The 9154-nt window shown below is 31.1% G+C and overlaps 1 protein-coding gene across 1 annotated transcript; it reads right to left on the bottom strand.

Annotated features, from left to right (window-relative positions):
• Positions 1-5280: 5280 nt before the first annotated feature.
• LOC107431010 (methanol O-anthraniloyltransferase-like) lies at positions 5281-7355 on the bottom strand. The gene is made up of 2 exons (XM_048464101.2): positions 6777-7355; positions 5281-6342 (listed from the first exon to the last, which is right to left on the bottom strand). The coding sequence occupies exons 1-2, from the start codon at positions 7233-7235 to the stop codon at positions 5392-5394; spliced, it is 1410 nt and encodes a 469-aa protein (XP_048320058.1). The 5' UTR covers positions 7236-7355; the 3' UTR covers positions 5281-5391.
• Positions 7356-9154: the final 1799 nt, after the last annotated feature.

The raw sequence follows: 9154 nt of genomic DNA, 5'->3' as shown, positions 1-9154 counted from the left end.
TCAAAGAGAGGGAGTTTAAAGAAAGGGTTTATTTGTATGGAATGTGTGGAGTCTAAATAATTCATCTAGAGTTGGATACTTATAGGCCAATAGATTAACCCACATAAATATGTTATTGCATTACATATCTACTAGGAAGTAGCCAGGAAAGATGTTTGTTTCTCCTTCAATTGACGTTCGTGTATCACATTGTTGCTCTTCATCTACGTGGAAGTCTATATGATGTGTTTGTATAAATTACAAGATTTGGATGTTAGACGCACAAAAATACCACTGCGTTTTCTTTGCCATGCTTAGTTAATCATGTGGTACTATTGGGTAGTAATTTTTTGTGCGTCACATATGAGCTATGATCCTTTTTTAGTTTTTTTTTTGGGTGGAAATACAAGGTGTGTTCCTTTTCAAATAATCCATGTGATAATAATTATGAAGGTTCTGAATTCGATCAGGCCAAGAGCTTAAAAAAGAAAAAAAAAATAAAAAAAATCTCATCCCCAATTTAACATTTGTTTAAAAAAAAAAAATCACATATTCACATGTTCATATCATCCACATGAATCTTTTTGAGTAATGTAGTGACAGGATCCGTTTTGGGAATTCTTTTAGAATTTCCTAAGTGGTTCTGTCATGTGAAGTTCTATTTGGCAATTCTTAAAGAATATCTAATGAAATCTCATTTAAATTGTGGAGAAACAAATATATGAAATATTAAATAATAACTTAATATATAAAAATTGAGTCACAACATTATGCAAGTCCATAGCTATAGTTAATATCTACAAACCATCATACTACAAGTCATTACTACACATATATAATTGGGTCACTGTCATCTCTATAATTTAGGTCAGAGCATTTTATAAGTACTTGTAAAATTTAAAAATACAACTTATACGAACAAGTCTAGGTAAACAAAAATAAACAGGTCAAGATAAATATTATTGTTGTTATGGAAAATATGGAACAACAAGTGATACATGAGGTAAACTATTAGCTAACTGCTTGGATATAAGGGAATGAATAAAAACAAATAAAACATAAAATAAAGATATCCTAGTGAGTAGCCATACAATAGGAAAATATTGTTTTATTTTTATAAACCGTTCTTTCAAAACCTTTTGTTACACTCTTTGAAAGATTTTCCAATTAAATATCATTTCACAAAATCTAAATTATACCTCAAATCAATAGTTTAAAATCGAAGCTTAAATAGTATAAATTAAGGACCATTAAAATATTACAAATTTAATTAATTATGATATAAACATAATTTCATAAAATAATTATGAAAAAGTAAAATAAAAAAAAAATTACAATGTGCATAGAAATAGAAACAATGTACCATACAATATATCTAGTGTTGCCAAATGGTGCATGGCATCTCGGAACACTACCAGATAGTAAAAAAAAGAAACATATGGAATGAATCCCACCACACAACATTTAGTATATAAAATGTATAATGGCAATAATGAACCTGTGTGATGATATACCATAAATTAGAATTTAATATTCAAATCCAATTGTTATTTAAATATTTTAAAAATTCCAAATTGTCATTTTGTGCCAAAATATAAATATCACCAGTGAAATCTATATCACCATAAATAATTTTTAAGTCCTTAACAATGTAAAACACTTAAGCATGTTTAAAATATTTATTTTTCAATACATTTTTTTAAAATAAATTATTTTTTAAAAGGACTAAAATGCTGATTTACCAAAATATTTTAATACCAATACTCATAAGTTAATGATAAACTCAGTGGAATTTGATATTATAAAAAATCATATGAAATGATAATATATATACTAGAAAACCAGTATTCATGTATGCATAAAGTAAACATTTAGATCAAACATATATATATATATATGATTATCCAAACTACTGATATACTATATTAACATGTCCAAAACTATTTAAAACTATAACCACCACTTTCGCTCCTTTGTAAAATTGCCTTCAAGGTCAATATGCGTACTTATAATAAAATATTTTTTAAGCCTTAATAACTAAATTAAAGACATTGATTTATACCAAATATATTAAAATACATTATACATTTATAAAATTATATAAATTCAACACTGCATAGTCCAATTATACCATGAACATTTAGGATTTGGCATCCAAAATTGGTGTTTTACACTCAAAGGCCAATTTTAACGAATTGAACTATCCAATGGGTCCTATTAATATCTAATTACATTAATCTAATTTCAATTTTATCCAATTTTATCAAATTTTATTTAAACACAGTCCAATTTTAACTAATTGATCTAAAAACGGAAAAATTATCAAATAATATCAAAACATTCGATGGTAGATTGGTTGGAGATTTGGAGGTTTTGGTCTCCAGTCGATGGGCAACCCATTTGGTCAACTCGTGTCATAGCCCAGACCACCCGCGTCTGATGTTGTCCTCTTTGGGCCTGAAAAATTCTTTTACAACCCAGCTCTTAAGGTTTTGTCAAAACGCATCGTAATGGTTAAGGGGAATTCTCTTCCAACCCCTACCTACTAGTCCCATTGGCATGGACCTCCTAGGCCTAATTATGATATTGTCCGCTTTGTAAGTTAGGTGGTGAGCCCAATCCTACCCCTCACGGTTTTACTTTCCCTCATGGGAACGCGTCGTATGGAAAAGGCATCCACACCCACTTATATGGCATGCTTTGTTCTCCTTTTCAACTGATGTGGGACTTCACAATCCTCCCCCCTTGGGACCCAGCATCTTTGCTGGCACACCGATCCGGGTATTGGCTCTGATACCATCTGTAACAGCCCAGACCACCAGCGTCTGATATTGTCCTCTTTGGGCCTGGGGAATTCTGTTACAACCCAGCCCTCAAGGTTTTATCAAAACACATCGTAATGGTTAGGAGGAATCCTCTTCCAACCCTTACCTACCAGTCCCAATCACGATATTGCCCGCTTTGGAAGGTAGGTGGTGAGCCCAATCCTACCTCTCACGGTTTTACTTTTCCTTATGGGAATGTGTTGTACGGGAAAAGTATCCACACCCACTTATATGGTATGCTTCGTTTCCCTTTCTAACCGATGTGGGACTTCACAACTCGTGTAGTTTGTTAGTGGCTAGAAAAAGCAAAAATAGTGGCGATCCATCTGGTGTTCAAACAGGTTTAAGTCAATCCGGTTCAAATCTTTAGGTCTGGGAAAAGGTTACTTCGGTTTTGAGAAATAAAGTGGATATTTTGAGATTTGTTCACTATTAAATATGCTTCCCAACATTTATATAGGACCTTAGATTATTAGCGAACAAAAATCTGGAAGTGATTTGGACACTAATATAATATTAATATTTAAGACGTTCCAGAACCATATCATTTTATTTGTAACTTAGAATTTGCCATAATACTAATCTATGAATTCGTATCGAGAAGTTCTACACAATAGTAATCAGTCAAACCAAAACCTTGAACTTAAAAAAAATCAACCTAGGATCCACATACGATTTATTTGACTAAATCCCGTCAAACTCTTTCAAACTTGTACAATAATAATATTTTGGTATGAGTTATTACATGTAAGCATCTATATCATATATATATATATATATGTGTGTGTGTGTGTGTGTATATGTATAAACATAAATGATATTTTCATCATTTAATATGAAGATAATCCATTTATATATATATAATTTACGTATATATCAGAAATCAAATTATATGTATAAATTTTGATATGTTGGAAATATAGCTCATGACTTATAATATATATATATATATATATTTATATATATATATGAAATTTTATTTAAGAAACTAATCTAATTATGTGTATATATATATATATATTTTTTAAAATATTGGTATGATGGAAGGATTAAAAATGAAATTCTAAAACCGCTATAAATTATGATCTAATTTCTTTTTATAAAATTGAAGTAAATTTTCTATTAATCAATTAATCAAGAATGATACTGATGTAAGGCAAGGGGTGTCTTCAGCTATCCAGGAATCAAGTCGGTTTGGCGGGGAAAAAAAATAATTTCGGATGAGATAATAGTTGCACTATACTACCAGCAATTTGGAGGAGATTATGTGCGAAAGAGAATTAATAAGATGGATTTTTTTGAAAATAAAGGTAACATTAAACATATTAAAAATGACGTACAACTATTTTATATGTCGATTGTATTTTTTCATATTTAATAAAAGTGAAAGCATTATCCAAAACTAACCACTAAGAGCATAATAAATACCATAAATTATAACATTGGAGTAAAACCACAAGCACAATGCTTTTATTTTTTTATTTTTAGAAAAATACAATTCAATTAGACCGTTTAAAGTTTGAAATTCCAGAAGAAAAAAAAAATTAAATTGATCGATGATCATTCTATAAATAGATTAATGGATAAGAGATTGAAAACGTGCCGAAAGGATTTAAGAGGTGTAACAATGGAACAATTCCTCGTTCTTTCATTTCTTGAACTAGCCAACGTGATATTTACGTTCTAATTTATTTTTAATTAAAGATTTAAAAAAAAATATGGGAAGGATTAATATTTTTTTTTTTTTTTTGAGAGACGATTAATAATTTTTGTTAAGTGGCTGAGTAATTTCCACGTGTATATATATATATATATATGGAGAATTAAATTAAAAGAAAAAGTATTGCACTTGCCAAAAATCTAATTTGTCCTTACGTTCCCAATCAAATTACCACCGTTCATTTTGTACACGGTTTCCAAGACGCGATTTGATCCAGGGGTTCCCGGACCATCCGAAATTTGCTCGATTATTTTCTAGTGTACCACTACCATTGCATCATAAGAGTACGTGCACTGCAACCACATGCACAAGTGCCAGTTTTATCCCAATTTTTTCCTAACACTATCGATTACAATGATGCCTTTAGATTTTTGAAAAATATATAAACACCTTTCTATGTTTATTGAAGCGTCACTTATTTGTGTGCAATTTTTTTTTTCTTTGAAATTTTACATGTGTATAGTTGAGTGAAAAGTTACAGGAGACCACGTTATGAACTATATGGGTAAATTGATTTTCTTATTTTATATAAAACAAATTAATTATTTCACCTAAAAGCCCAATTAGATAGCCTGCAAAGCTTAAAAAATTTCTTTTTAACAAAGCACATGAACAGTTTACTATCAATGGCCAAAAAAGAGAAATTAGAATCTTGCTATATTTTAGAATCATGATTTTATTTTTTTATTTTTTGTTCTTTTTTGGAAATAAACGTTAACTTTCATTAAGAGGGAACATTAAAAAAAGAAAAGAAAAGAAACAATGTATGCAGTTTGTACCTTATGTTAGATTTTTGAAAAGAGCAACATGTAAATCACTTTCAGTGATATAATTGATTACATACAACAATAGAATATAGGTGCTTTCTTAGAGCCTGGATGTAAGCCTAACAAGATGAGTTTCGGTAATTTGGTACATATCAGGCGCTTCAGTTGTAATTTTCTTCACCTCTTGTCTAAACCTTTCAACAGCAAGCAATGGCAGCCAAATCGGCATCACAACCCCATCTTCTCCTCCAACTTTATACTTCATAAAGAAGGTGATCAGAGGGAAACCCGTTGCAACTCCAGCATGTTCAGGTAAACCCCATCCGAAATCAATTTTGTCGAAAGCGGCATTAGTTACATCAGAGACAACCAGATGTCCTTTGGTAATTTTGAAGGGAGGTCGTCCTCTAATCACCATAAGATCAGCAACTGATCTTATATATTCTTCGTCCATTATAGACTTGGCCTTCTTCACCAATTCCACTGCGTATCCCAATGGATTTTTGCATAAAAATCCCGCTTTCGAAACTGCTGAAGGGTAAGCAAAAGCATTGCCATAGTACCCCACTGGCACAATCAAACCCTTATTACTTTTCTTTCCTCTTCCATTAACTATGCCTGAGATTTGGACAACCTCTTCCGGGTCCAGATTCAGTGCAAGCGTTCGACATCTCCATAGACAAGCTGTTAGTAACTCGTAACGAGAACAAGTACTTCTGAGGTGCGGAGGAAGATGACTTCGGATTGCTCTTATTTGATTAGAATTCAAAATGAGAGGGAATTGAACCATGTTGGTTTGGTCCAAGTCATCGCGCAGCTGCTGATGATCGTCAGTGGTTTCATGGGGATATTCATGGTGGATACGAGTTATTCGTGGCGGGTTTCGGGCATTCAAGAGCTCCCTTTTCCAAACAGGTGGGATGGTAGGATGCTGTGCACCTTTTGCCATCTCTGCTAATGTGTTTATGAACTGATGTAGCCCAAATGCGTCGCACATTGTATGGTTTAGTCGTAGTGCGAGAATGAAACCTCCACATAGAAGACGAGTCACCTGCGTATGTATATGTTATATGGACATTTGATCCCTAAAACCATATTGAGCATGGTCTATGCAAAAAGTTAAAAAGGCAAAAACATGGCAATAAAGGATTTGTTTGGGATGCTGGACTGTATTGGACTGTATTAGATTTTTTTTTTAGATCTAACTTAAATGAGTATGTTCCAATCCAGTGTTATGTATATAGTCTAACGTTCCAAATGATAGCATTGAAACATCAGAAATTACATGAATTTGGTTAATGCAAAACTCTATGGCAACGAAAAAACGAACTTTAAGGCAAAACATAGATTCGTTTGGGATGTTGGGCTGCATACTGGATTGTTTTAAATTATATGCCCAATAAAAATTTAAAACAGCTCAGTCTAATTCTATCAAACATCTCAAATATATATATACGTATATAGATCTAGAGCAGGATTAGTTACCTGAATTAATATCAAAGGACAACCAAGAATACCATCAGAGCCTGGAACATTATAGAGAAACTCATTGAGAAACGGAGATGGGGGTTGAATTGTATGGCCAAGTTGATCAAATGTGATATCAGCATTAGCCTCTATGAACAAAACCCCTTGGCCATTGCAATCCACCATTAGTTTCCTGTTACGGTCTTCAATAAGTCGACCAGCGAGAGGGTAGTAATACACAAGTGCTTTACCAAGTGCTTCCCTAATTACCTTAACAGGGTCTTTCCCTTGCATTGAAGGATTATTACTAGAATTGTTCCTGTAAAACCATATTACAGGAACTTGAAACCTCATGCTTTCTTGGTCATCAATATCTGAGAGTTTCTTTACTTCGTTAGGTGTTGGTTTTGCAGGGACAACTAGTTCGGGAATGCACCGTTTTACTTGAAAGGCTAAGTGGGAGTTGATGGATGCCATTTTCAAGGTGTATAGATAGAAATTTAAGGAAGAAGAAGCCTCAAAGGGAGTGACTTTAAAGAAAGGGTTTACCTCTGTGGAATTTGTGGAGTCTAAATTATTCAGTTAGAGTTAGGTATTTATAGGACTATAGATTAATCCACATAAATATGTTTTTGCACTCAATATGTACTAGGAAGTAGCCAGGAAAATGTTTGTTTCTACTTCTGTTGAGTTTACGGTTGTAAACGTTTATCACGTTCTTGCTCTCCATCTACGTGGAAGTGACGCACAAAAATTGCACCGCGTTTTCTTCGCCATGCTCAATTATTCATGTGGTCTGTTGGGTACTGATTTTTTGTGTGTCAAATACATGCTATTATCCCTCTTTTCTTTCTTTTTTTGTTTTTTTTTTTGTTTTTTTTTTTTGTTTTTGTTTTTTTATTGTAGGTGAATACAAGGCATGTTGCTATAATCCATAGGTTTTAGATTTGATAAGGTCTAGAGCTAAAAAAAAAAAAAAAAAAAAAAAAAAAAAAAAAAAAAAAAAAAAAAAATCCATAATTTAACATTTGTTAGGGAAAAAAAAAAAATTTACACATATACATAGCCTTATCATCTATATGAATCTTTTTGAGTAATGTAAACATCTATATCCATATATATATATATATATATATGATATTTTCGTCATTTAAGAAGAAGCTAATCCATATATGTATATATATATATATATATATGTATCAGTTGCTAACAATTATATATATATATAAGTTTTAAAATGTTGGAAATATAATTCACGGCTTATAACATGTATATACACATATATATGTGTGCATGTCTAAATTTTGTCATTTAAGAAACTAATCCAATTGCTATAAAAAAATAAAAAAAAATTAAAAAAAATTAAAAAAGAAAGAAAGAAAGAAGAAACTAATCCAATTAAGTATATATATTTTAAATATTGGATTGAGGGAAGGATTAAAAATGAAATTCTAAAGCGGTTATAAATTATGATCTAATTTCTTTTTATAAAATTGGAGTAATTTTTCCGCTAATTAATTAATTAAGAATAATACTAAGGTAAGATAAATTGTATCTTCAAATATCCAGGAATCAAGTCGATTTTTTTTTTTTTTGTTTGTTGGGGGGGGGGGGGGGGGGGGGGGGGGTGGGAATTTAATTTCAGATGAAATATTAGTTGTATTATACTTTTTTTTTTTTTTTAATAAAAATGAGTCTCCTAGTGAAACTCATCAACGGCTGCTGGATTAGCGTACCATTGTTAAGCCTACCTTATAATCTTATTTTACTTTATCAAGGTCAATATGAGGTAATATAAAACCTTTGTAGCCCCCTCTCTTATCTGTAGGAGGTACAAATGCAATTTGCCATGCTCAAACCTACAACCTCGAATTCATAAAGTGATGGGATGATGATTTCTTTCCGCTAATTACTAGTGATTGATTGAACCAGAAATTTGCAGGAGATTATGTGTGAATGTGAATTAATAAGATGGATTTTTTTTTTTTTTTTGAAAATAAAGGTAGCATTAAACATATTGAAAGTGATGTACAACTATTTTATATGTGGACAGTATTTTTTTTTATATAAAATAAATTGAAAATATTATCCAACACTAACCCACGAGAACATAATAAATACAGCAAAATATAAACAATAATGTTAAAATTATTTAAATATTTATTAAATAATATGGTAAATAATTGAATAAAATTTATTCGGTTTATCTTTTAATCTATCTATACTTTCATTTATTTTTAATTAGCCAACGTGATTTTTCAAGTTTTAATTTGTTTTTAACTTTTTTATTTAAAGATTTAGAAAAAAAATATGGGAAGGATTTTATTTTCCTTGTGATAATTCGTTTCGAAAAGTACCGTTACCAATTTGCAAATGCGATATGTTCGGTATATATC

Source organism: Ziziphus jujuba, chromosome 6 (genome assembly GCF_031755915.1).
Source record: "Ziziphus jujuba cultivar Dongzao chromosome 6, ASM3175591v1".
In the NCBI taxonomy this organism is placed as follows: Eukaryota; Viridiplantae; Streptophyta; class Magnoliopsida; order Rosales; family Rhamnaceae; genus Ziziphus; species Ziziphus jujuba.
Note: the sequence above shows the minus strand (reverse complement) of the source record. Positions and strands in the feature narration are given on the sequence as shown.